General features: G+C 34.2%; 1 protein-coding gene across 13 annotated transcripts in view; it reads right to left on the reverse strand.

Moving 5' to 3' along the window:
* Positions 1–27,760, reverse strand: part of IKZF2 (IKAROS family zinc finger 2) — a 164,895-nt gene that overhangs the window by 41,032 nt on the left and 96,103 nt on the right. For 11 of the 13 annotated variants that reach the window (XM_027051621.2, XM_027051601.2, XM_027051584.2 and 8 more), the window contains 2 exons: positions 21,156–21,422; positions 14,470–14,637 (listed from right to left, as the gene is read on the reverse strand). In XM_027051621.2, coding sequence (XP_026907422.1) covers positions 14,470–14,637; positions 21,156–21,422 — 435 coding nt within the window. The remainder of the gene's footprint in view (positions 1–14,469; positions 14,638–21,155; positions 21,423–27,760) is intronic. The other 2 variants (XM_027051624.2, XM_027051630.2) reach the window with 1 other exon arrangement.

Consider the following 27,760-nt stretch of genomic DNA (forward strand, 5'->3'; position numbering starts at 1 on the left):
AGAGTCAGATGCTTAACTGACTGAGCCACACAGGGGGCCCCTAGTATTCTTATCTATATACTTATTATCATAACATTTCTGTACAAATTAAAGGGATTACTACTGTGTTACATTGATTTCTGATACTTTAAATAAAAATTTGGGGCACCTGGGTGGCTCAGTTGGTTAAGCATCCGACTTCAGCTCAGCTCATGATCACACAGTTTGTGAGTTCGAGTCCTGTGTTGGGCTCTGTGCTGACAACTCAGATCCTGGAGCCTGTTTCGGATTCTGTGTGTTTCTCTCTCTCTGCCCCTCCCCTGCTCTATCTCTCTCAAAAATAAACACTAAAAAAAATAAATAAAAATTTAATTATGTTCTAAATATATATGATTATAATGAATGATACTGGTTTTTATATGCCTCATTTGTAAGATTTTTTTTTTTTAACCATTTGGGAGTTTTCTTACAAGATTTGGCAAGACAGTACAGGCTGTGGATGAACAGGTTTCTTTGACTCACATACACGGATCAAGTAGGAAAATAAGAGAGGGTGGAGGTTAGCTTACCAAAAAAAAAAAAATCCTTAAAAAAACAAAATAAAAAAAACAGTGTGATATGCCCTTCTGGACACTGAGTAATAAAGTTGGCATGCTGCCCTTCCACTTCTGCCATGAGTTCCAAGAGAACTAGGCCCACAGACTCAGGCATGTGAAAGAGAAAGTGTGAAATGGCCACAAATTCAGACTGTCCACACCAACATCCATGCAGGGTATAAAACTGTGCTAGTCAACTTGGTAATGAGACGAATGTCTTTAGAAGACTTAGAAGAATGAGAAATGGCTCCGTGATTCTTGCCTATTTCTTTACAATTCCTGACAAGAGAAAAAGATAAGGAGGAAAGGTTCCAGCAGTAAACTGATCTAAACACTCCCTCACCCAACTTAAGTGCTATATCACATGAGTTTGTGTTATAGAAGACTTCTCTTTAATAATTCCTTCTAGAAATAAGTGTTTGAAATTTAAAGAAGCATGACAACTGCTATTTGAAAAAAGATAAGGTCATATATGCTATTAAAAAAATTAATTTCACACACACAAAAAATTTAATTTCTGGGGCACCTGGGTGGCTCAGTTGGTTAAGTATCTGACTTCAGCTCAGGTCATGCATGATCTCACAGTTTGTGGGTTCAAGCCCTGCGGTGGGCTCTGTGCTGACAGCTCAGAGCCTGGAGCCTGCTTCGGATTCTGTGTTTCCCTTGCTCTGTACCCCTTCCCAGCTTGCGCTCTCTCTCTCAAAAATAAACATTTAAAAATATTTCAAAAAGTTTAATTTCTGAGGGATGTATAAGGTAGAGTATATAATGATTATTGGTCTGGAAAAGAAAAGTGTTCTACTTACTGGATAGAAATCACATGGATTGTCTTACCAGCTAGCTTGACTGAAAGTGGCTTTTCTCTCCTGATCATATTTCAATGGGCAGTGCCTTAAGGGTGTGTTTCAGAGTCCAGAATGAAAATACTAATCCCATTCCCTCTCTCCAGTGTTTATTGCAAAGCATACAGAGAGGTACCATGGGCATCATTATCAGGACTTGGGTGAAATCAGCACAGCACAGTTATGCAAATCATGTGTGCAACTGACACTGCTTGTGTACTATCAGTGTAATCCACCTCTATCAAGCACCTCCAGGAAGGAAAGGGGGGTGGAGGGTGGGGAAAGTTCACACTTGGGAGATCACCCAGAAAGTGGGCCAGGTGCCAAGTTTACAATCAGGTGAAAACAGTTCCTTCTCACGAGAAGTCTGCCGGACAAATTATACTATGCTTAATGCACCATCACTATTATGAATGAGCCACACTGGATTCAATTTCTGAATAATTTAATCCAATATGTCTATCATTATACTAGGCCATGGGTTAGTAATTTTTAAATGTGTCTCTTTGGCAAATCTGGTAGAAAAGTCATGATAATCTAGTTTCAAAATAACGTCAATATGAAAATAACTGATAATGATACTCTTTTAGCCAAGTACCTAATTTTCAGACATTTTTTACTCTTCACTCATTTCACAAATAATCAAATTGTTAATATTTAAAGGTCTATACTTCAAAAGCTGAAATAATACTGAAGCAAACATTGAAGGAATGGGGGGAAAAGGTAGAAAACAAAAGGAGATACGAGAGGGAAAGATAATTTAATACAACAAGATGGATCGTGATTACAAAAAGCAATATGCACTTTAGAATCCCTTCTAGTTTATGGAGTTCCTGATCAGTCAGTAATTAAAGGAGATGATGTGCCTGTGACAGTGAATCCTGTAGCAAGAAATGACAATATATTTGAAGGCATTTCATTCTTAGGATGAATTAATAGACTGTCCCATGTGAAAAGACTTAAAACTAGAGTATTTGACCTTAAATTGTTTCTTTAATAATATGGACAAAAGTTAGTTCTATCTCTCCAAGTCAGATACTGCTTTTGAGCTTTATTTTAAACAAATTTGAAGATGAAGAGGTATCTCTTCTTATCAGTTTCTCTGAGAGCATGCCGTTTATACCTTAAAAATACCACTTGGTTGGTTGAACATTCTACTAAAGGTAAATGTTCAAATATATTCAAAAGCAGGCTGAGTCATAATATTTTATAGGTATTTTCTCATAATAGTTAAAAGCACAGCTGAACAAAATAGAAATTAGAGTTAAAAATAATGGAAAACATGTAAATAAGTTTATAGCAGTACAGTATATAACTGATAATGTTTAAAAAAATCAGTATTGGGAACTAATTACAACTATTCAATAATTATGAGCTGTTTTTATAGACAGAATATAGACCTTGGGATTCCAGGGTCTCAAAAAAATAAAAAGGCAGTCCTTATATAACAGAGTTAGAAAAAAAAAGTACAGTGAGGGGAAGTTATTGTTTTAACAGATGGATATTTATATGGTACATCTGGTCCAGCTGCTTTTTATAGGACAAAATAGTTTTAAACTGACAATTCGACATAAAGCACAAAGTTCTTAGGCTAAAAACTGTCAAACACTGAATAATAGGCTACAAAGTAATATTGTAAAAATCAGCCTTCCTAAGGTGTTTGGAAATAAACTAGAGAACTGTTCAGAATGACCGTAAGTAAAAAAGATGCAGACTTCAAGGCTCTGGAGGTCTCTTCAAACAGTTAGAACTCCAGGGTTATGTTATATCACATAACCTAATTTTACAAAGTACTTATTCTTAGGTGATATATCTGAATAAAGAATTATACAATAACTATTGGCCTAATTGAAAGCTAAGGTTTTCCTTAAAATACTATAGCAAGTCTTATTGAAGACTCAAAGGACTTATTTTTGAAAAATAAAATGAACAAAAAAATCAAATAATTCCTACACTGATCTGCTTACTCAATTATATTTTAATAAATCTCTGAACAATTCTTTAGTGTTATAACAAACAAGCATCTTCAAAATATGAATGGTAAGGAATATTTACTTGGCTTTTTTAGAGTACAATAGATTTCCTTGGGACACTAGGATTTTTAATTTTCATATGTTTTAAAAGATTTCATTTTTTAAGCAATAAATGATTTTTGTTAAGAATCCTTTCCTACTTACTTTTTCCTCCTTACAATTTATAATGCATATATACTATACAAGTTTCCATATATTAAAAATACATAATCTTCTATTCTGTGTTTAATATTTAATTTGGACACAGCATTAGAGTATGGGAGACATGTACCTGAAATGGCAATTAGAAAAAAATATGCAATTCTAGTTCCTCCTAGAGTTAAAAAAAAATAAGTATGCTAAGTATTATTTTGATTAATAGGGGTCCAAGACTTAATTGAAACACTATTTCCCCAGTGTATTGGGTATAATAAAGACAATTAAAAGGAGCAATATATAACGTAAGAAGCACACTAATCAAATTTCTAGGAATGAAAGGACTATAATTACTTGTTAAACTAAAAGTCTAAAAGAGAAAACTAATAAAAATCATTTTTGTAACAGGAATACTGACTCACTGATTCCTCATGAAAAACTCCCATAAAAATGTAATAAATTTTTATAAGGCAAATTAGATAATTTGTGTGGTAAATCTTAAGATTAATGGATGGAGTTTTAAATATAAATGAGTATCTTTTATTTTCCTGTACTCTTATATAAAGAAGTGTAGATATTTTATCACTGGGCTAAAAATTTGACTGTAATCTTCAGCTGGTATACTGTTAATGATATATTCCAATTCTTTATTTCTTCTTCTTCCCCTCTCTTCCTACTCCCTCTTAGAATATCATTTAAATTCCACATGTAAAAAGATGTGTTTTTTTTTTCCTTTTTCAGCCAGTCATCTTGTTTTGAGTGTGACAAAAAGCAAAAGAAATAAGGGTGTAATTGCTAGATGTTTGAATTTAGCTAACATATTGCAATAAATAAAGCAATTCTAATAAAATATCCAGCATCAAGTAGATAAGCTCTAAATAACTCATAAGTGAAGATACTTTTAAAAAAACAAAACCTCAAACACTGATGATTATTGTACAAGCATTTTTTCTGAATGGAGAGTATTTCAGAAAAAGGATACAGCATTGTCATAACCAAAGTAAGAAAGTTTTGATTTCTTCTCTTATAATCTTAAGAAGTGGGGAATAAAATATGGGAGTTATTCACAGGAATTATATGCTACTGAAAAAATAATATCATGTTAATCTGATATATTTCCATAAATAATAAAATTATACTATTCAAAAATTATTGTTAGAAAACAAACTTTTCCATGTCAAATACTAGTAAACACTACCAAAGTATTATTGTTCTTTAGGGGGTTCTGATTTATTAATTATTTATAAAACTTGATATCCTTTCACTTTTAAAAAAATGTTATCAATGACTGTAATCAAAATTTAAGGCATGCAATTAAATCAAGTAACCAGGGTTTTGTAACCTTAAACCCATTTTCTATTCCAGTGTAAAAAATATCTTTTAGGTACTAATTAGCAAAGGTGAGGGAGGAAAAATTCAATATTGTGTTATAATTTTACTGGTGTTCAGCAATACAGTAGAAAGAGTTTTATAAAAAATACTTTTTTTTTCTAAGTTTATTTACTGTGAGACAGAACAAGCATCCACCAGCATAGGAGGGGCAGAGAAAGAAGGGGAGGGAGGGGGAGGGAGAGGGAGAGGGAGAGAAAGGAAGGAAGGAAGGAAGGAAATAAAGAAAGAAAAAGAATGAATCCCAAGCAGGCTCAACACTGTGCACAGCCAGATGCAGGGCTTGAACCTACAAACCATGAAATCATGACCTGAGCCAAAATCCAGAGTTGGACACTTAACCCACTGAGCCACCCAAGCGTCCCTAAAAAATACTCTTAAGTGGGAATGTGTTTTAAGTAAACTTCTGCATATCTGGACCTAAGAGTACAAAATAAGAAAATGTCTACATCAAGGCTCTTTTTTTTTTTTTTAATATTGTGTTTTATTTAAGTTTTTATTTATTTTGAGAGAGAGAGAGAGAGAGCATGTGCGCGAGCGGGGGAAGAGCAGAGTGCGGAGAGAGAGAAAATCCCAAGCAGGCTCCACAATGTCAGTGTGGAGCCCGATGTGGGGCTCAGACTCACACGAATGGTGAGATCATGACCTGAGCCAAAACCAAGAGCTGGACACTTAATCAACTAAGCCACCCAAAGCTACCTCTTAAATATAGGTTAGCACGGGGCGCCTGGGTGGCTCAGTCGGTTAAGCGTCCGACTTCGGCTCAGGTCATGATCTCGTGGTCCGTGAGTTCGAGCCCTGCGTCGGGCTCTGTGTTGACAGCTCAGAGCCTGGAGCCTGTTTCAGATTCTGTGTCTCCCTCTCTCTGCCCCTCCCCCGTTCATGCTCTCTCTCTGTCTCAAAAATAAATAAACGTTAAAAAAAATTTTAAAAATATATAGGTTAGCAGATAGTTGCAGAGAAGTAATAGTGGTGCTATGAAGGTTTGTGAAAACAAATCCTACTCAATTTTATATAAATCTATTTTAAAGTTAAACCACAGCAAACTGTAAGAAAAAAACAGTGGGGAGTAGGGACTAGTCTTTTACCCTTTAAGATTTGGCTGTAATGAATGATCAGCAGCCAACTTCTGGGAGAGAAGATAACACACTGTATTTAGTTAGCATCATATAATATTGGGAGCATAGGGAGATTTAAAGATCAAATTAAGCGATTTGATGCAGTCATATGGCTAATTTGCAATGAGCCATTCTAAACCCAGATATTTTGACCTCTAGATAGTTAGTATTTTTTTCTTTATCATTTGGAATTAATAAAGTTTTATAGAATAAATATATAGGGCTGTATTATTTATCCCAGAACATAAAGTATAGATTTTGGAGTTTGACTACCTTGGTATGAATCTAGGCTCTGTATGACCTCTCTGAGCATCAGTCCCTCATCTGTAAAATAAGAATAATAACAGCAAAAAGCTTTCTTGACCAACTGCCTCTCTCTAAAGCCCTGAATTCCTGGAGCTCGTAGGCCCCTTTGTATGCCCAAGTAAACACTCCAGTGGTTGAACTAGTCACTGAGTCCTTATGATTCTAGCCAAATCTATTTATGCCAGCTGAACCTGTTATTATGATTACATAAATTATTTAAATTTCCATATTTCAAGAAAATAAATACAAAACTAAAGTTGTTTCTGAAAACTAACTTTGCCACTCTGGAGAGATTCAATAAAGGTGAGTTGACTTAAAAAATACTAAAGAATTGTAGATGGGCAAGGATACTCCTAAAAAATAGTGAGAAATCTTAAAAATTTAGCTGTTGCATAACAAGGGTGTTTAAGTTCTTAAAGACACTGAAAAAAGGGTCGCCTGGGTGGCTCAGTCAGTTAAGCAGCCAACGTTCATGATCTCATGGTTTGTGGGTTTGAGCCCTCCATGAAGCTCTGTGCTGACAGCTCAGAGCCTGGAGCCTGTTTTGGGTTCTGTGTGTGTCTCTGTCTGACTGCTGCCCCGCCCCCACCCACCCCCCAACTTGTAGTCTGCCCCTCTCTCTCTCTCTCTCTCCCAAAAATAAATAAACATTAAAAGAGTATTATTAAAAACAAAAGACACTGAAAATGGAATTAGAGATGATGCATTATGACTGTGGTTTAGGACAGAAAACTTACATGGAATTCCAAAACCAAATTCCTCACTGAAAGAAAAGGGACAGGCCTTATATCAAGAGGTAAATGATTACATAGATTATATATTTTTTAAATGTAAGGACTTTTATCAAAAGAATTTCTCATGTTACTAGACTTACTGCTGTTAATTGATAAAATGCCTGGCTTTGCTCATGTCAGATAAAAGGGCTTTAATTAAAGGAATAATCCTTGGGAAGTGCTTCGTACAGTGCCTAATATCTAGGAAGGTCTCAAGAAATTCCATATATTATCTGGTAAGTAATTACTGGGACTAAACAATCAAAACCAAGATACTACCTGGTGTCCTCTACAGTATGCAAGTAGAGTTCCAAATAGGAAAGGGAAAACAGAGATTGAATGTATATTGTATTCTCTATATATTTTTCCTGAGTTTTTTTTTTTTTTTTTATTTAACATATAAGTGTACATCAATATCAGGCTCTTTGTTACCAAACTAGTAGATGTGAAAATTTTCAAATCTAAAATACAGGAACCAAAGATGCAATATTAATATTATAGAACACAGTAACTAAAACAATGGACAGTCATTACCCAAAGTGGGGGAGAGTAGGAGGAACCAAAATACTTTGTACCAATTATTCATAAAAAACAGAAATTAATATTAAAATCATTATATTATGTTTAATACCCTATACTGATCATTTTAAGCACTGGTTCCTAAATTTTAGTCAATCTCTGGCCTATTCTGTTTCACCTTCATAGCCATTTCCACCCTTCTTTGCTCCTGCAGAAAGCTAATTCCTATTGGCTTCATCAGTAGGCTCCTTTGTTCTGGTTGGGTTCAGTTAATGTAAGGCATCATCAAGAGACTGGAGGGTAGAGAAAGTGAGATCAAGGTGTTTATTTCTCAGTCACAGGTAAGTGGGGGGTACATTCCTCTACTGAACGTCAGTGTTCAAGACCCATCTCCTACCTCTCTTAATTCTAGTGATCCCTTGATCCCAATGTCCCTCCAGACATAGGGCTGCTAATGGCTTCTTACTATTGCTAGCCTCAGAGTGCTTCAACAATCTTTTGTTGGTTTCCTTTATGACTCACTATTCTCTTGTTAATGTTATCATGAATGTCTCCAAATTTCCCCCCATATGAGTGTCTCATTGCTCCTGTCATGGCCTTGATGGATCGTTACTAGTAGGAGTGGCCCAAGGCTTCAAAGAGTCAAAATGGCATTTTGGCATTAACTTGCTCATATTTGTTATTTTTTCTATATATATATTTTTTTAACGTTTATTTATTTTTGAGACAGAGAGAGACAGAGCATGAACGGGGGAGGGGCAGAGAGAGAGGGAGACACAGAATCGGAAGCAGGCTCCAGGCTCTGGGCCATCAGCCCAGAGCCCGACGCGGGGCTCAAACTCACGGACTGTGAGATCGTGACCTGAGTTGAAGTCGGACGCTTAACCAACTGAGCCACCCAGGCGCCCCTAACTTGCTCATATTTGAAGAGAACAGAAAGGCCTCCTTAATGGGAAGCTGATGGGATACTACTATTTCTAGGCATTTGTTGGCAATGTGACTACTTAAATTATCACTGCTGGTAGCATGTAGCCTTTACTTGCTGAAGTGACAATGGTGGTGTTTAGAGTGAAGACTGGTGTGTGATATGGCTATTTCTGATGGCCCTAAGGATTTATACAAAGAAGAAAGGACAGTTTGAAGGCCTTGAATGATCACTTCATGTTAGAGCACAAGTGGAATATCAAAGTCCTCTGTTGACTTTAAGAGTCCTTATTTACTTAAGCCTCAGGACAAATAAGGCTACAAACCAACTCCAGAGTCTGACTTGAATAGTTATGGAATTGCTGTAGTAAATAAAATGGGCAATACCAATACAACTTGGTCTTGGTAATGGACTAGTGAAACATGGGATGGTACTATCTGATCAAATACTAAGGCTCAGAATGTTGAACCCCCAAACACTCCCAAACCATCCTTGCTGGAAGACACAATCCTCACTTCCCACACTGCCTTCTAAGGAAACCAATGTTCCTATAAATCAGCTATCCCATAGTAAGGGACTTTCAACTGCTTTAGCGGAGGCAAGAACCCAATCAGAGAATGGCAATTCTTTTAAGGACTCATTCCTATTACCTCTCATTGCCCCTCGTTTCATAGTAAGTTATTAGATCCTAATATAACTAAAATCAAGGCTTGATCCAGGTGACAGCCTATACACTGAAAGAACTGCAAAACTACCAATTTGTATCAACAGGAGTCCAGTTAGCATGTAAGGGAATGAATTGATACTAAAGGTTTTATATCAAGAAGATGAACCAAAATGCTAGATTATCTAGGGCCAAATTTATCAAATATATGTATTCACCTGGGATTTAGGACTTAATACATTGCCTTGAGCAAGTGGGAGTGACTAGTTAATTGAATTCTTGATTCAATGATGGTTTGTTTGTAAAAAGTTGAAATGCCACAATTTTCTTGGCATAGCAAAGAGGAAGAAGAACAAAAGCTCAAGTAAGTAAGAATAATGGAAAAGATCAATTATGAACCATCCTGTTCAGTGTGCTGCTAACATACTTCTGAAAGCACGTGTGGAGCATTCCCTTCACCAAAGAACTACTCTGGTAAGGAAAGAAGCCACATGCTTCAAAAGCTTATGGTAACCGGGGGAGCCTGGGTGGCTCAGTTGGTTGAGCATCCAACTTCGGCTCAGGTCACGATCTCATGGTTCATGAGTTCGAGCCCAGTGTTGGGCTCCGTGCTGACAGCTCAGACCCTAGAGCCTGCTTCGGATTCTGTGTCTCCCTCTCTCTCTGCCCCTTCCCTGCTCGTGCTCTGTCTCTATCTCTTTAAAACAAAAAAAAGCTTATGTTAACTGTCTTCCCTTGGCTGGGGAGAACAATGATAGATATTGCAAATAGAACTGAGCTCCCTGATTTAAATGTATGTGTGACCTCAGAGTGGTCTAGGCTCTATGTTAGGAACAAATATCAGGAAGGTGCAATTACCTTAACAAACCATAGGGATGGGGTGATAATCATGATGTTTTGTGCCATAGGGTCCTAGGGCAATGGCTAATCAATTATGGAGTCCCCAAGAATGAAATAAATGGTTAGACTACCAAGCTGCTAACCAACTTATGCAGAAAATGTCTACGTCTTATGGGCAAAAACTGAACTTGCATAGCCATGGTGGGATTCATGATCTCTTATCCAGTGCCTAGATCTAAGCCTATTGTATTCATAGCCCAAAGTCACATAATGAGATGAAGATAGTCCCTTTTGGAAAAGATCCTGAAACCTGGCCATGGATATATGCTATGAATCTTCTTCTAAGTCATTCCAGAATCACCATGGCCATTTATGATGGTGACTATGCACTAGGAAGAGGGAAATAACAAGTCTTACCACATATTATCAGTTAATGCTATTAGAAATAGCTCTGAGCTGACATTAATCTCTAGAACTCCAAATGCCATTATGGTCCACCAGTTCAAAGCGGGGTGCATATGGAGGTCAAGATAAATATGTAGACTTTACCCAAGTCCATCTTACAGTATTGTGAGAACAAATAAATTAAGCAATAGGAAGAACTGTGTCTTTTTTTTAAGTTTATTTATTTATTTTGAGAGAGAAATCAGGGAGGGGGCAGAAAAAGAGGGGGAGAGAATAAAAATTGCAAGCAGGCTCCACACTGCCAGCACAGAGCCCAAGTGTAGGACTCAAATTCACGAACTGTGAGATCATGACCTGAGCCACAATCCAGAGTCAGACACAACCAATTGAGCCACTCAGAAGCCCCATGCAATGGACAGGATTCTTATGTTGGTTCCCTGACCCAGGGCTATTACCAAAAGCTGAGAACAATGCTGTATGGTGCAAATAGGAGTCACACGGGTAATTTCAAATTTTCTAGTGGCCACATTTTAAAAAGTTGGTATTAATGTTAAAAGACTTTATTTAATCAAAAAATCATTTCAACGTTTCATCATCATTTGCCCGCAAGACCTAGACAACCATATTTAGGTGCTTAACAGCCACAAGTAGCTGGTGGATACCATATTGGAGATCATAGCCTTAGACTTATATCTCTCCCAAGACAGTAAACTAAAACTGAAAGATGTTGGGTGGGGATTCCTACACACACTCATACTGTTTATTGGGCTACTGTTTATACTGTTTATTGGGCTAATGATGGTTATACTGTAAGATGGTTCTGTGGATAAATGTAGACTTAATCACATCAAGAGCCAACTACAGATGCAGTTCTAGCTGTAATACCTTTATTGGCGCATATTAACATAGCCCCTGATACCAGGTATGGAGGTAGTGACTTAACAATTTCTTTGAAAAATAATTCCTTATCAACAAAGATAATCTGAAGCAATGTGCCTTCACATTGCAGGGACAGCATACTTTTATTATCTTAGCTTCAGGCTAGGTCAACTCTCCTCTTTGCTATAATACAGTGCAAAGAAATCTTGTTCATCTTGACATCCCACAGAACATCAAGTTGGAACATTACATTCATGGTACTGACTGGACATGGTGAGCAGGAAGTAGTAAATACCTGAGATGCCTCAGTAAGATATATGCTAGAGAATAGGAGATAATTGCCACAGAAAGTTCAGAGACTAGCAGCATTAGTGAAATGTTATGGGTTTAGTGGTCTACACATATTGAATTTGATCCTCTGTAATAAATGCAAATGGCTGCACTTTGCACCTGTCATCATGAAGAAGGAGGCATGTTTGGGTATATTGTTCTGATGTATGTGCTAGGTACCCAAAGGAAGAATGTTTCCACCATGGATCAGAGCTCTGAGTCGGTCATATTGGACTACTCCCTGGCTATTTGGGGGCATCTCAAGCTGCTAAAGTAACAGGGAGAGAAGTGGACTATTGGTTGGTAACTTTTCCAGATTACCAAGATGATTTGGGGGTGTTGCTATGTTTGGAACTCAGGAGATTCAATGGGGCACCTCTTTTAAAAAAATGTGCCCAATAATCCTGGTTACTGGAAAACTGCAGTAGTCCCAGGAAAACAGGACCATCAAATACTCAGTATTTGTAGAAATTAAGATTTGGGTCATTCATCAGATAAAGAATCCTGTCTAGCCCAGGTGCTACAAAACAGGGTAAGCTTAAGGGGAAGGTGGAATTGGTAGTAGAATAAGAAAGCTATAATGATCAATTTGAACTTTCTGAACAATTAGAGAAGCATGGACTTTAGCAGCTATGTTTTACACTGTATCTATTATTAAAAAAATGGCAATATTTTAGGTTACAGTTGGAAGTATAACTGAATTCATGTCACCCATTGATGAGGCACTAGCTGGATGACACCCCCCCTCATTACTCCATTAAGCTCTCCTTATTAGCCACTTTGAGTCTGTTTATATATCTACAAAATCATGACTTTGTATACCAATTTGTAAAATCAGTATGATTGCCACTATGGATCCATGTCTTTATTTTTTTTGAACCTCAAAGAGGCAATATATTTATTTACACAATATAAGATTTCACAGAAACAGCTTCACTTTACACACACACAATTTATAATTACACAGAACCATGTAAGAAATGTCGTGTCTGGCCTGGTAAAAGCCAATGGGAATGGCCTACTTTTGGAGTGACACCTTTTTCATCCCTCACTTCATTAGGCACCAGTCAGGAACCTCTAGATGAGTCATGACTAATTTGCAAAAAGATGCTGATTGAAACTGCCCAGCTCAATAGAAACAAAAACCAAAGTGTCTTCTCAAACACCACCCACAGGGATGGATGTGTTAAAAGAACAAAAAGGATATCAAGGCAACACAAATTAAGGTGAGTATTGAAATCCTTCTTGAGCGCTGAAGGCATTAAACCTTCTAAGGATAATATAGCAATCCCAGGTAAAGTAACATGTGTACATTAAACCATGATTATTAAAAGCAACACAATTTTGTTAAGAATGAAATAGATGCTTAAAGTTGTATTTTTGCTTCAACTTCATGTAACAGCTAATGTTCATGCAAAGCTATGTTTTATATAATCTGTGGTTAGCTCAGTAATACTTTAATAAGCCAGAGTACATGGCTAGCTAAAGGAACTTACTGTCACATCTTAAGAACATTCTTTCAATAAAGAATAATTTTTATAATAAAGATGTAATTTTCATAGCATAATTTAAAATATAAAATGTCATGGTTAGAAATAAGGGAATTGCTATGAGTCAGGGAGGCAAGTAACTATATATACTTAAAATATTTTGTTTTAATGTTTGAATTAATTTCATTTTTCTACAACTGCTCCACATTGACAAGTTAATATCTAAATTAGTTTTATACATTTCACATTCATGTTAAAAAATAAAGCCTTAAGGATTAATAGGAAAAAATGTAAAAATAGATAATAACAAGTATTACCTCACAATCCACAGCACTCTCTAATACAATTTGTCAATGTAGATGAAAATATCACTTCCATCATATCTTCATATTAAAATTAAATTTTAATATGTCATTATGGACAGAAAGATATAAAACTGGCTGGAGAGTACTCTATATTAATTTTCCACCTTTAACTTCTTGGTTATGGCAATTCATGCTAAAAGTCAAATGAGATTCATTCAGATTTCTAATCATTCTTTCTCTTTTATGTACTATATTCTAGCATTTTAAAAATATCACACTTACTCTAGATTTTCTAATGATGATTTATGAAGCAGAGAAATGTTTCAGAGAAAATCCAATGACTGTATTTTGAGAGTTAAAGAAAAAAGGAGCGTTTAAATGAAATATAAAATACTCCACAGCCAATTTGCTAATGAGCATAATATTTTCAAGTTTAAAAATAGTGATGTTTGATTTCCCACTCCCAGACTGGGCACTATATCAGTTGAAAAATATCACAGCTTTCATCTCCTCTATGGTGGTATCAGTATGTAACTATGATATTTTACTAGATTTTCTATTATCCTGGGTTAACCATAATTACAGAATTAATTATACATTAATTTATATATTATAAATTAAATTATTAATTATACTGACTTAATAATTATAAAAGTAAAAATCACAGAAAATCCATAGAACACTTGTTTCCTTACTTCAATGGCTTAAAATAAGAGACTTTTCAGTTGACAGTGCTCCTTTTTGCCAAGTCTACGAGTCTAAAAAAGGAAGGGCCATATGCATCTTGCAAGATTTATCAGTTACTCAGTGTACACAAATAAAAATATTGTCTAGATAATTCCTAGCATATACCAAAGCTATAAGTTACTCTGCATCATTCTTTAACACTTTGCTGAATTCTCGTATTTTAGCTTTCTTCTCAAAGAGTCAGTGACACTTACCAGAGTGGGTCCTGAGGTGTCCTGTGAGGGCGTCCCTTCTTCTACAGGCATAGCTACAAAAAGGACATTTGAACGGCTTCTCTCCAGAGTGTAACTTTATGTGTCTCAAAAGGTTTCCCTTCTGAGTAAAAGAAGCTCCACACTGGTTACAGTGGAAGGGACGTTCACCTGCCAAAAGGAAAAGAGGTAGAAAAGATCAAGTAGGTTATACTAAGCAAGTGACCAATTTGCTGTAGACTACTAATTGGTGCTAGGTTCTCTGTGCTGAGAATATTCTCCCCTGTAAGTCTTCTAAACTTTATCTAACTAAAATTTGCTAATACCAAAGCCTTAAACTTCAGGCCAAGCACCGTTCTCTCTCTTTATATAAATTTTACAGGATTCCTGTCACTGACTCAAAAGAATCAGCAATAGCACTGACCACTGATTGAACAACTAAGTGCCACCACTTTACTGACTTTACTAGTTGCTTTACAGAGAATGTTTCAATCCTTATATTTCTAATTAGGTATCTATAATTTCAATTTACAAATGAAGAACTTGAAGTTCAAGTATCAAAGCATCTGATTATAGGCACAGAGCTAAAAAGTACTCAAACTGATAACTGAATCTTGCTTAGCTGGACAACAAAATCTTGCTCTGTTGTGCCACACTATCTCTTTTAAAGTTACAGAAATTTTAGTTTGGCCTGGAGGGGATCTTTAGTCTAACTCTTTCATTTAGCTGATGATTTATTACCAGGGGGCCAAAAAAGTTCAACGAATGAACCAGGTTAACAAAGCTCATTATCACAAAATCTCTAAAGCTTCACCCAGGCCCCAGGTCTCTCGATTCTCCTAGTCACTAACAGTGAAAGCTTTGGAAAAATTTCTGATATAAACAGTGAAAATCCAAAGAAAATTATTAACCCAGACATTTCCTGTATTAATTTTGTTGTGAAAATAATTTTATAGAAATCCTTCCTCTCTTTTCTCCTGTTACTGGATACCACTATAAAACTGTTCAAGCCAGAATTATCAGTTTAGTCTATTGGGTCAACTGGCTGTCACAAATGTCACTGAACATAAAAATGCACAGTTGAGGAAGGAGTAAAATTGGCAAGTAGGGTCAAACCATGAAGAAAATGCTATTTTAAGTTTGCCAGTCTCTAAAGATATTCATGAAATAAATTATAAATTAGTACCCAAATTGTACAAAGTAGTAAAGCTCAAAGTTTAGAACAGAAAGTTAAAAAAAAAAAAACAATTCACTTTTGGTTTAACTGTTCTATTTCTGTATTTGAGGTTAGATGAAGATTATAATTTTAATACCTAAAAATTTATACTGAATTGTCATGTTTTATATCTTTAACTGAAACATTTGTAAATAGTGAATAAGGAAACCTCAATATTTGGGTGAGGCCTTTAATGCAAATTCAGTGATTCTTTTTATTAAAGAAAGGTAGGAGGCATAAAGAAGATAAACTTTGGCCATTTTTTTGCAGCTGCCACTGCATATTCTATCATATAGATTTGTTATAACACCTAAAGACATTGAGTGATACATCAGGTGTTATCTTAAATTCCTTACTACTTGCTCATTTTGGAACTTTTTATGATATATACCAAGGGAAAAAATATATATATATAATCTGTGTTTGTGTAGCAAGGGTTAAGGTTTTTCTTACAAAATCTGGAGATCTTCTGAGCTAATTTATGAAAAAGTCCTTGTGCTGGTGTGTTAAGTGAAAATAATTTATGTTATGGTTACCTTAAATTTTATCTTATTTCATTTTTTTGGTTCATTTGATAAAACTGACAGTTAAATCAATGCTAAATACTGCTTAAAGGAGAAATACTTTGCCAAGAAACCTCTTGTATGAAGTCTCACAAACTAATAAAAGTTTTAAAATAAATCTAAAATTGGTACATCTTTACACACACACACACACACACACACACACACACACAATTTAATTCATTGACATTTTTTTCAATGAAATAGCAGTCCATAGCTTTTTAAAATCAGGATTTTCTACTTCCCACCCCTGCCACAGAATTACTAATAAAAAAGAAAGAGGCAATTTCTCTGTAAAAATTTTTATGCCATAGGAAAATAGCAAATGGAAATTATACTTTTCACTCCAAATATTTGATTTTACTTTTGAAATCTCTCTATGTAGGGTCTTCCAGGCAAGTAACAAATTAGTATGCCATAACTTTAAAATGAATTAAATTAGTTTGGTAAACAAAAACATTCGAAATCATGTTTGCCTTCAGAATATACTCCTCAAACATGCTGACTTAGATTTTCATTAAGCCTCTTACAAGTGAAATATTTAAAAATTCCTAATTTAGACTACTGAATTTGTCATTCCAAGTAATACTAATCAAAAAAGAAAAATAAATAAAACAATATCTTTAAAAAGAATTTTAAAATTCATCTAATTGAGTATATGAGACTAATGAATGACAGGATAATTTCATTTTTACATTTACAAAATATTCCAGATATCTTCAAATATTTTTAGTAAGAATTATTTCTGAATTTATATGATCATCCTTAAAGGGGTCAGAGAAATAAAAAGAGGTCTAGGTATATCAGGAAATATTGTCTGTTGCTGAGTATGTAAGTCTTACATGGGAGGCATTTGCTAACTATATTCCATGGACATGGGAAATAAAGAAAGGCATGATGAAGGTAACAAGTCATGTTCCCATTTGTGATAAGAGGAAAAGGGCAATGATAATAATTCACTTTTGTTCCAATTGGATGAAGCTTTTAGAAATAATCCGCTTTACATGAATTAAGTCTTGAATTGGGATTATGAGATATGTGGAAAATGATCTGATATTTAAGTAAAAGGTTCACTTAGCTACCCATATTGTGTATTACTTGAAACAACACAGCTCAATTATTTTTTAAATAATTTGCTCTTTCTGTAATAATAGACTGAATCAACTAGTCATTTTAGAATTAGTTTAGACTTTGTCTGAAAATATATTAATCATGTTCTTCAGATATAAATAAAAGCAAACTTCAGGAAAATATCACAAATTTACTGCATTCACTATACAGTAATTCAATTGAAAAAATCAAGTAGGCTACTGTATCTGTGATAACTAATTCCCCCATGGGGTGGGCACAGAAGTCTGGATTAACAACTCTGAATCCAGGAGAACAATTAATATGTAGCCATGCTATCATTCATTTCCATTCTCAATCTGCTTCTTGTTTTGTTTTTTTGTTTGTTTTTTAATCTAATCTACTCAAGAACCTTTTTGTGGTTGGTTATTCCCAGAATGAAGTTATCTATTATCTATTGAAATTATATTTCAATATTTTATATACTTTCATAAACACATATTTCTAGATCTGTGTTTAAATATCCAATTGAAATACAAATATACATGCATCAATTTGCTTTCGTAAATCAAAGAAAGAGGGTGTTCTGTGTTGGATGGAACAACCACCTACAAATATGAAAAATCCCAAGCACCTGTTGAGAGGGCCTTGGAGCAAGAGAATGGTTCCACAAAGCTACAATGTACAAAATAATGTGCTTAAAACTTAAAAGTTACAAAGTTGGGAATACTCTACCCCAAAGAAGGGCAAAGTTAAGGATAGACTGTATTTATAATGTCCGCATCAATTCATGTTTGTGCATGAATTGATTTACTACCCCTACTTCTTCTGCCTATATCCCAGTGAAGAGTGCCTGGAGTATCCGATGACAATATTACCTGATTACCTACTAAAGTAGCAATACCAATGAAATAACACAAAGCCATTTGTAAGACACTGGAATTGGTACTTTAGTAGAGTATGAAAGAGAAAGAAGAAGAAGTGAATTAGATATGATACTCCATGTCATTTTAGTAAACTGGGTGGTTGTGTAGCTTTTTTCACTATCAATTTTATATTAGATATTCTATGAGCTAAACACACAAACATGTTTCCTAAAGGCTTTCTAAAAATTTAAGACCACGCCTTTTATACTAGCTGTAAATAATTGGTAAGAGGGGGAAGTTCTAGAATGAAGACAGTAGTTCATGGTATTAATGAGAAAACATTTGGTTAACGACTAGATCCTGACCACATTTTTTCAATCTAGTTTAAATTAAAATTCACAAATAGACTTTCTGTTCTTGAATAGTATTAAAATGGAGTTGAAAATGTCATGACCCATTCAGATGTATAAACTGAGTCATCAGAAATACATATAAACATAGTAAATGTAAAGATACATCACAATTTTAAGGTCAACAATGTGTGGCAGGTATCCCAAGCTCCTCTAAGAATGGCTATTAACTTTAACAAAAACTTTCCAGATCTGAGGGAAGTATAATGTTTACAATACTCCAATAAACATTTATTAACAATAAAAGTTCACTGAGTTGCAAGAGGACTTTAAATAGCTATTTTGCCCATTCTCCTTGCCTTTGATAGTTGAGTGAATCCCATATTCATAGACCTTCCAGAAATCTGTATAACTAAAAACATTTTCCATGTCAATTTCAGGATTTTCAGAATCAAAATAATTCAATGCTGCTATAGTAGTAAAGATCAAATGAACAGTAGAGTAGGTTTGAAACTACTTTTGTGTTTACAAACCAACAATCCTCATGACAATCACTGCAGATACAGTGAAACATTGATTAACCTAAATACTCAATAGAGCATACTCAGGTTCTTTCAATTTCCTTGACTCAGACCATAAAAGGTTTATTAGAAATCTTACAAAAAAGTTGTTGTTAGTGTACTTTTCAGCCTTAAAATGCACACTATATGCAATTCAAATGAAAAGTCATTATACTAATTTTGTTTATATGTTGCTAGAAGGGGAAAGTTACACATTTGAATGGGTGTTATCTTCCTCAATATAATCACTGTGAGATAATACATAATAACTGTGTAGAACTCTTCTTTTAGAACTGCAATTAACATTACTTAATGAGCATAGAAGAAAAGAAGAGTCATTATTTTATAGACTTTTCATATTTTTATTATCAAATATCAAACCTGATCTTTTAACTTTCCTAGGAGAATTTTTTTTAATTGAATGTTTATTTATTTTTGAGAGAGAGACAGAGTGCAAGCAGGGGAGGGGCAGAGGGAAAGGGAGACACAGAATCTGAAGCAGGCTCCAGGCTCTGAGTCATCAGCACAGAGCCCAATGTGGGGCTTGAACTCATGAACCGCAAGATCATGACCTGAGCCAAAGTTGGATTAACTGACAGGGCCACACAGGTGCCCTGGGAAGAAATTTTTTTCAATTAAGGTAAAAAACATTTGTACTAGTAATATAAATATTTTTAAAATATGCCGTTTAAAAAGGAAATTAAAATCAAAGCAAACACTAAACATGTAACTGTATAGATGGAATAAGGGTACAGGTTCCAAAGCTGATGATTTTGATTAAGATAACACTGATTTTAATGTGTAACTTCTTACTATAAATTTTAAGATATCAGCCTTAGGGTCCTATCTCATCAGAAAATGTTGGTGCATTGAAGATACTGAGCTTGGTATATTTGAACAAAACCAGTCTGGGCATCAGGAAACCTTGGTTCTAGCGTCATAACCACATAAGAGATAATGGACAAATCATTTGACTATTTGGGGCTTCACTTTCTTCATGTGTAAATGAGAGATTTGGACTAGAAAGACTTCAGTGTATCTTGTATCTTTCATATTTTAAGCAGCTACTAATTAAATTGATTACTTAGAAGTAAATCTTTTAAACCAACTTCATTATGATTTATGTCTCTTCCAAAGAGTACCATATTTAAAAATTCTAAGTATTAGTGATTAATATTTTGCTATATAATACTACTTGGCATTATAGCTAAAGGTATCATTATCTTTATACCAATTTTCATATGAACTTAAAACTTTTTTAAGAGTTAACTGTCTGCTTTTCTTAACATAATCCCATTTTTTTAATTAAAATTTTTTTTCATTTTGCCAAAGAATTTATAGAGAGATTTAAATAAAGACTTCTCCTCATTTAGCTGTCTTTTACATTACACAAATGTCAAAAAGTATATATTAAATTAATCTGAGGTCTCTTTCCTTACCCTATTCCATGAGTGCACATTCCTGCCAGCATACTCACCACTCTAGCTATACTATACTACACCCTACATATCTCTTCGCAGGAGCTATAATAAAAAAAGTATCACAGGAAGATGGTAACACCTTGAACTAGGGAAAGTATCTCCCTAATACAGAGACCCATGGTAGGCAAAGATTGATTGGAAATTGTATTCCAAGAAGTTAACCAGATAAGGTGAAAATGATCCACCTCTATATAAATGCATGAGTACCATTTTATAGTATAAACTCTTAGCTAGCAAACTATATTACCTGCCCATGGGTATGGTAAAATATGTATAGAAATACAAAAAGATTAAGTTACACAATGAGATTCTCCTATACCTTTTGAACCCTTATCATATTATTGCTATATTAAGAACTGTGGAAACTGAATCCCAAACTTCTTTTCTGATATGCTATTCAGATTTGAAGGCTGGAAGTCAAGACCCAGGCTACTCTCTGCTTTTCAGCAATCCAATACTAGCAGAATTCTGAAAAGGTAGTTTCACCACTGCCACCCCTGAATAAAAAGGAAAGAGAATAGATGTCAGGTAATATCAACATCAGATGTCACAGGCAGTCATCAGGTTATTCTTTCAGCTGCTTACCAGTGTGACTCCTTTTATGTACCATAAGCACATTGGGCCCAATGCAAACCATGCCACAGACGTCACATTTCAGTTTACCATTCGGAAGCCGGATTCCTCCCTCGCCTTGAAGCTCCTGGACTTTCCTGTTGTCAGCCACCTCACTGCTCTCAATTAGGGGTTCTTCTAGGCCGCTACCTTCATCATGGCCCCTGATCTCATCTTCACGGCTCAGGGGTTTCCTGTCACATTCTTCATCACTCTGCATTTCTAGTTTTACTGAATTTGCTGTAATTAGAGAGAGAGAGAGAGAGAAAGAGAGAGAGAGAGAGAAATGAAGACATTTAAAATGCAGGTTATGTGTTGTTATCTACACTGCTTCTCCACCCAGTACCATTATATTAACATGGATGGAGATGTTGCATGTGCCAACACCAATGCAATGTCCACACATACTGTGCTCTAAGATATTTTAGTGACTTTAGCATGACAGTAAAGATGGTTCAGAAAAGCTCTAGGTAAACAGAATGACACTTTATTTCTGCATATATTTCTTTCTTTAACTTATATATTTTTTAAGCAAGTCTTGAATTCTGGTATTGGCTTTTGAGTTTGTTACTTTTTGAGACTCAGATAGGATTCTGCAAGAAACAAGATGAGATATTGCTTAACCCCCTGAGCCATGCAGTCAGCCTTTTCTTAATTTAACAATCATATGATTGTATGAATATACTTCACATTAGGTTTCACATCAGAGTACTTGTGTAAACCTGCTTCAGAACTGAGTAAGAGAAACTACTTGGGATCTTAAGCAAATGTCTTAGATGTATGAAGGCATACTGTCAAGGCAAGTATCTTAAAATGAGACTGAAAACATATATTCAATGAGGAGCTATAGAAATGTAAGGCAGAGTGCACAGACCTCACATGATTGTAAGCTACTTTTTTTATGTAAAAAAAAAGTTCTCCGTGGAACATATTAGTCTGCAAATCAAAGTATTCCAACTTTAATCTATGCACACTAAAAAGCAGTGAATGACAGGAATCGCATAGCGTGCATGCACACACTTGTGACTGTTAAGAAATTTAATGCCTTCTGTTTGCTGTTTTTGGATCATCCCACAGAAAAGTTGGAATTTTGTTAGCACAGCCCTCATTCTGAATTGCTGACAAAGTCTTTTCACAAAGCAGAAACAGGCTTTAAATGAATACCAGTTTTGTTTTGTTTTGTTTTGTTATCCAGTGATCTTGAAAATTTCTAAAGAAATCATATCAGCGTTCCTGAGCAAAACAAATTATTTGGTACTACTTGAATGGAGGAAATACATTCATAAAAAGGAAGTAAGTTCTTTTTACTGCAGCTTTCTTAGAGAAACCACATATTCTGTGATTTGTTATTAGTACTTTAAACAGGTAGTGCTACCAAAATGGCTCTTCCCCTGCTCCCCTCCTTGGAACTCCCCTAAGAACAGAGGCAGCATGGTGCAAAATGAGATCACTGCGTTTAGTCCAAAGACCATAGCTCTAGGACTGGCTTTGACACTTATTAGCAGTGTAATCTTGAACTGAATATGTAACCTCTGAATCTGTTGTCTTTTGTTTGCAAACTACAAATGAATTCAAACTTCAAAATGAAATTTAAGTAGAATAGTTTAGCTAGTAAGAGTAAGGATCCTATAACCAGACTGCCTGGATTTGAATACAAGCTCTGGCACTCACTATAAGCAGTGTCGCCTTCTGCATGATACATGAATTCTCTATGTACTCTACAAAATGAGGATGGTAATGGTAGCCACTTTCTCAGGCTGATGTGAACATTAAGTGAACAAATACAGAAAATGGGCTTAACTATTATTCTTCTGGGGAAAGATAATGCTCTGTTTATTCCATAAACTTTGTGAAGATCAATTATAGTATGTAAACTACTCTGAGATCTACAAAAGATTTTATAGACTTCTTGGCCCCATCTCTAACAGAAAATCTACTACATTGAGTTTTACCCTATTTACAAATCAGTAGTACTTTACTGGTTTTTGAGAAGGGTAGAGACATTATTTCGTCCATCTTAATATCCCCAACATGCTCAAAAAACGTGTGGCATCTAGGAGGTTTTCAGGCAGTATCCACTGAGATGTTTTAGTAAGTTAAGATTTTTTTTAGAATTGTTTTATATGTTTAAAAAATACATGAATATAGTAGAGAAAAATTAAAGGATAAAAAATGAAAATTATATCCTTTTCTCTCCAAAATTCACCATCCCATTATATTCTCAAAAGCAACCATTATCCTTATTTTCTAATTCAGAAGTATAGGGGTGTGTGTGTGTGTGTGTGTGTGTGTGTGTGTGTTTGTAGATGATAGTCTTTTTACACAAACTGGAGTGTACAATTTACCTAAACTTAACTGTGCTTTCTTCATTTAATATCTGTTTAATTTTTCCATATTAGTACACAGAAATGCAGTGTTCTTTTTAATGTCTGCATAGAATCTATTTTATCAATATAATTTATTCCTAGGCTCTACTGTTAGAAGTTTAAGATGGTTTATTGCTAGTATAGACATTATTATATAATATCACATTGAACTGTCAATCTGATAGATAAAAACTGGTATTTTACCATAGATTTTAATCTGTATTTTTTTTGAAGTTGGAGTTGAGCATCTATAGACATACATGTTTAAATGTTTGGAGTTTTTTTGGGATTTGTCTATGAAAGTTCTTTGCCCATTTTTCTACTTGGTTGTTGGTCTACGCTCACTGAATTTAAATGCTTTATATATACAAAGGAACTCAGCCCCATGTGTTATATTTTTGCAAAAATACTGGTTAATCTTATTACTCAAGGGTATCTTGGGAGCATATACACTAATTTTACATTTTGATTTTTTAAAGTTTTCAATTATGATTTCTAGATTCTGTATTTTGCTTCAATGAGTTTTTCCATATTCAAGAAATTTTTCCATGATTTTTCCCCCTGGGAACAAAGGTTATTCTAATCAAAGTAAAACACTAATTTTTGCCCTATGTAGTCCCATATAACTCCCACTTAAAGAAAAAGTTAAGAAAATAAATGAAGAGTATGACTTTATATAGCATGACTTTATATTCCAATCTGTGAGCAAATTGTCCCACATGTTTAAGTGATGTACTAAAGGTTATAAACTGCACAGCAATGCCATCATTCATATTCCTGAACTGGTCAACATCTGATCAGCTACATTTAATGAGTGTAAAGTCTACCAACATTCCATTTCAAGACTGAAGAAATGTACCTTAAAGTGTAGGTCTGAGGGGCGCCTGGGTGGCTCAGTTGGTTAAGCGGCCGACTTTGGCTCAGGTCATGATCTCACAGTCCGTGAGTTAGAGCCCCACTCAGACCCTGGAGCCTGCTTTGGATTCTCTGTCTCCCTCTCTCTCTGCCCCTCCCCACTTGCACTCTGCCTGCCTCCCTCTCTCTCTCTCTCTAAAATAAATAAAACATTAAAAAAAATGAGAGATGGAAAAAATATTACTATTTCTTTAAAAAAAAAGTGTAGGTCTGAGTCTGAAAATATGGGCCTCTTAAATTTCAAAACAGCACAGAATTATGAAGAATATGACTTGATATTATATTATCTTTTCCCTTAATAATATTATAATACATACATCAAAACATAATACCAAACATGGATAAAATGTCATTAAAAATTATTGTATATTAAAGTTATAGTTAGAACTTTGTCTACAGAGGAATATAATTGAATATTCAAAAAAGCATACATTTGTTACAACTAAAATACAGAAGAAATGGTAAACCCTAGCAATCTTTTCTCTAGCAGTCTTATACTCTAAGGGATTATATCATGTATGAATGTATACACTACTGCTATAGTAAATACAGTAATTTACATTCATTGATATAGTAAGTCAATAAATGCAGCACATTTTAATATATACATATCAGATTAAATTTTATATACCTATGTTGGCCTAAGTACAAACAAAATCCCATCCTAACTAATATTTAGTCTGCCCTACTAAAATTAGGTTGAAATTTAGGATAAAAAGCAATTAAAATAGGCTTTGAATTTTAATTGTTGAATAGAAAAATTTCCTTACTCAAAGAATATAAAATAAATTTCCCTACAAACTTTTTTTCTATTTAAGATGTTTCCAATTAATGCAAGACACTACATTTTAAGTCATTAATGATTAAATTCATGTGTTCAGTAAACTTATATACAACCTAAATTACAATTTATGTATCAATGAAAGATATATGATTATTTATAGCTATAATATATAAAGCTATTATAACTATTAAGCATTGTATAATATTCATAGATTCAAAGATTTGTTATCAAATCTTTGAAATTAAATTTTTATGCTTCATTATATGGTATTTCTTTTATAATTTGGTAACAGGAAGATAATTTCTATGAAGATGAGAATCTGTTACTGTGAGCAAAATGATATCTCATTACAAATCTCAACACCAAGAATTATTTTTCAAGCTCATTTCCTTGCTATACCTGAGTTTTACATTCTTAGTATCTATAGGAATTTATACACATTGTTCTATAATGACAAACAGTAACTGCTTAGTAAGAACAATATTTTGTCAGAACAAATTATTAGCAATGAAAGCGATGTGAAATAAGATTTTAATTATTTGATCAATTCATTCATTGTCATTCAATATTGTAGTCACAAATAACTATAATATATAGATACTTCAAAATATTCAATGAACAAAATAAAGATGCTTAATATATGCATCTTTTTTTCTTAAGTTAAAGGAGATGATTTACAGTTTAAAAAGGAAATGTCAAATTTTACAGCATTAATGATCATGAAAATGTTAATCATGATTTTTTTTTAGTAGACTCAGGGGTTTATGAACACAGGTCAAACAATAGTCAATAAAAATATTTTTATGTTCAATTTTATGTAGAAGAAGCTCTGAATGTATTTCAGGACAAAAAGTACCACATACACCTTTATGCAAAAAGTTGCTTCAAAATGCAAACTCCCTCCTCTTCTTTATGATTTTAAAGTACTATTGAACTTCAGAATATAGCTTATAGATGCTACAAAAACACACAATTTAATTGCCTCCAATTACAGATGATCACAGCAATGCAGAGAAGTAAAGAGACTTACGCAGGGGCTTATAAGTGACTCCCAGGCTAAACAATTTTCAATTATAAAAGTTTCTTCAGTAACTATACCAGGCTCTCTACACTCAAAAGCTTCATAATTATCTTTGTTTCAAGATACATAATAGTGAATGATAAAGTTACACTAAACTTGCCTTTAATTCACTAATAGGGTATTAAATAAAAGGATAGAAGAATAAGAGTATTCAGAATAAGAGATAAGAGTAAACTCAGAGTAAGAATAAGAGTAAACAGATACAGATTACTATGGGAAAAAAGGCAGAATATCAAATGGGGAAAATTACATTATTTTGTGAAGCTGTTTTAAAAACTATTTTAATTCAGTATGTTTCATAACAAAAATTTCCTTACCACTATTATTTTACTATGAAAATTTAAAAAGAGAGTTCAAAACTTCATATATACCATTTAAAAATGAAATGGAAAATAAAATGTACAACATTGTTACACACACTCATAGATATCACACCTCTAGAACTCACCCACCTCAACCAATATGAAACAAAGACCAAAACGGAATTCTCTTTAAAAATAAATGAACTAGGGGACCCGGGGGACTCAGCTGGTTGAGTGTCTGACATCAGGTCAGGTCATGATCTTGTAGTTCATGAGTTCGAGTCCCGCATCAGGCTCTGTGCTGACAGCTCAGAGCTTAGAGCCTGCTTCAGATTCTCTTTCTCTCTATGCCCCTCCCCCACTCGTTCTCTCTCTCTCTCTCTCTCTCTCTCTCTCTCTCTCTCTCTCACAACAAAAATAAATAAAACATTTAAAAAAAATTTAAATAAAATAAATGAACTAGCAAATATTAAGTATAGGCTGCTTGCCTAATAATTTGCTAAAATTATGAAAGTTTAAAATATGATGAATATTAACTTAAATAAGAAATCCATATTAACAGGATAAAACACACTCAGAAACAGGTCACGAAAGAGTTCATGACTAACATATATAATTTGGTTGCATAATAAATTTATTGACCTGAATAGTACATAAATGGAAAGAGGCTCTTCCTTAAAAATTGGACATTTACTATTTTTTACTCCATGCCTTCCTCAAGTCACCCACTTGTGTAAGATAGCATATGATTTCACAATGTGTGGCAACTAATGTCTTCCAATACTAAAGTTCTCAACTTTTACAATTTGGGGGGAAAAGATCATTTTTAATATGAATGGTGAAATATACTCAGTTAATTTTGTATTACCAAATTGAATAAATAAATTCTATCCTGATCCTTATTATGTGGTTGTAACAGATAATCCTATCATTTTAAAATGCCAGGTTTGGGAAATACCATAGTAATCAGAACCTAAAATATCATTATTAAAATATTTTTAATATCTCAAACTTTCTACAACTTAAAATATTATTATTAGTATGACTTGACTTTACTAATCCATGAACAGATTATTAAAATTCCTAGTTTGGAAAATAATGCAAAGGGATTATGATTTATTTGCTGTATT

The sequence above is a fragment of the Acinonyx jubatus genome, chromosome C1, assembly GCF_027475565.1.
Source record: "Acinonyx jubatus isolate Ajub_Pintada_27869175 chromosome C1, VMU_Ajub_asm_v1.0, whole genome shotgun sequence".
Lineage (NCBI taxonomy): Eukaryota > Metazoa > Chordata > Mammalia > Carnivora > Felidae > Acinonyx > Acinonyx jubatus.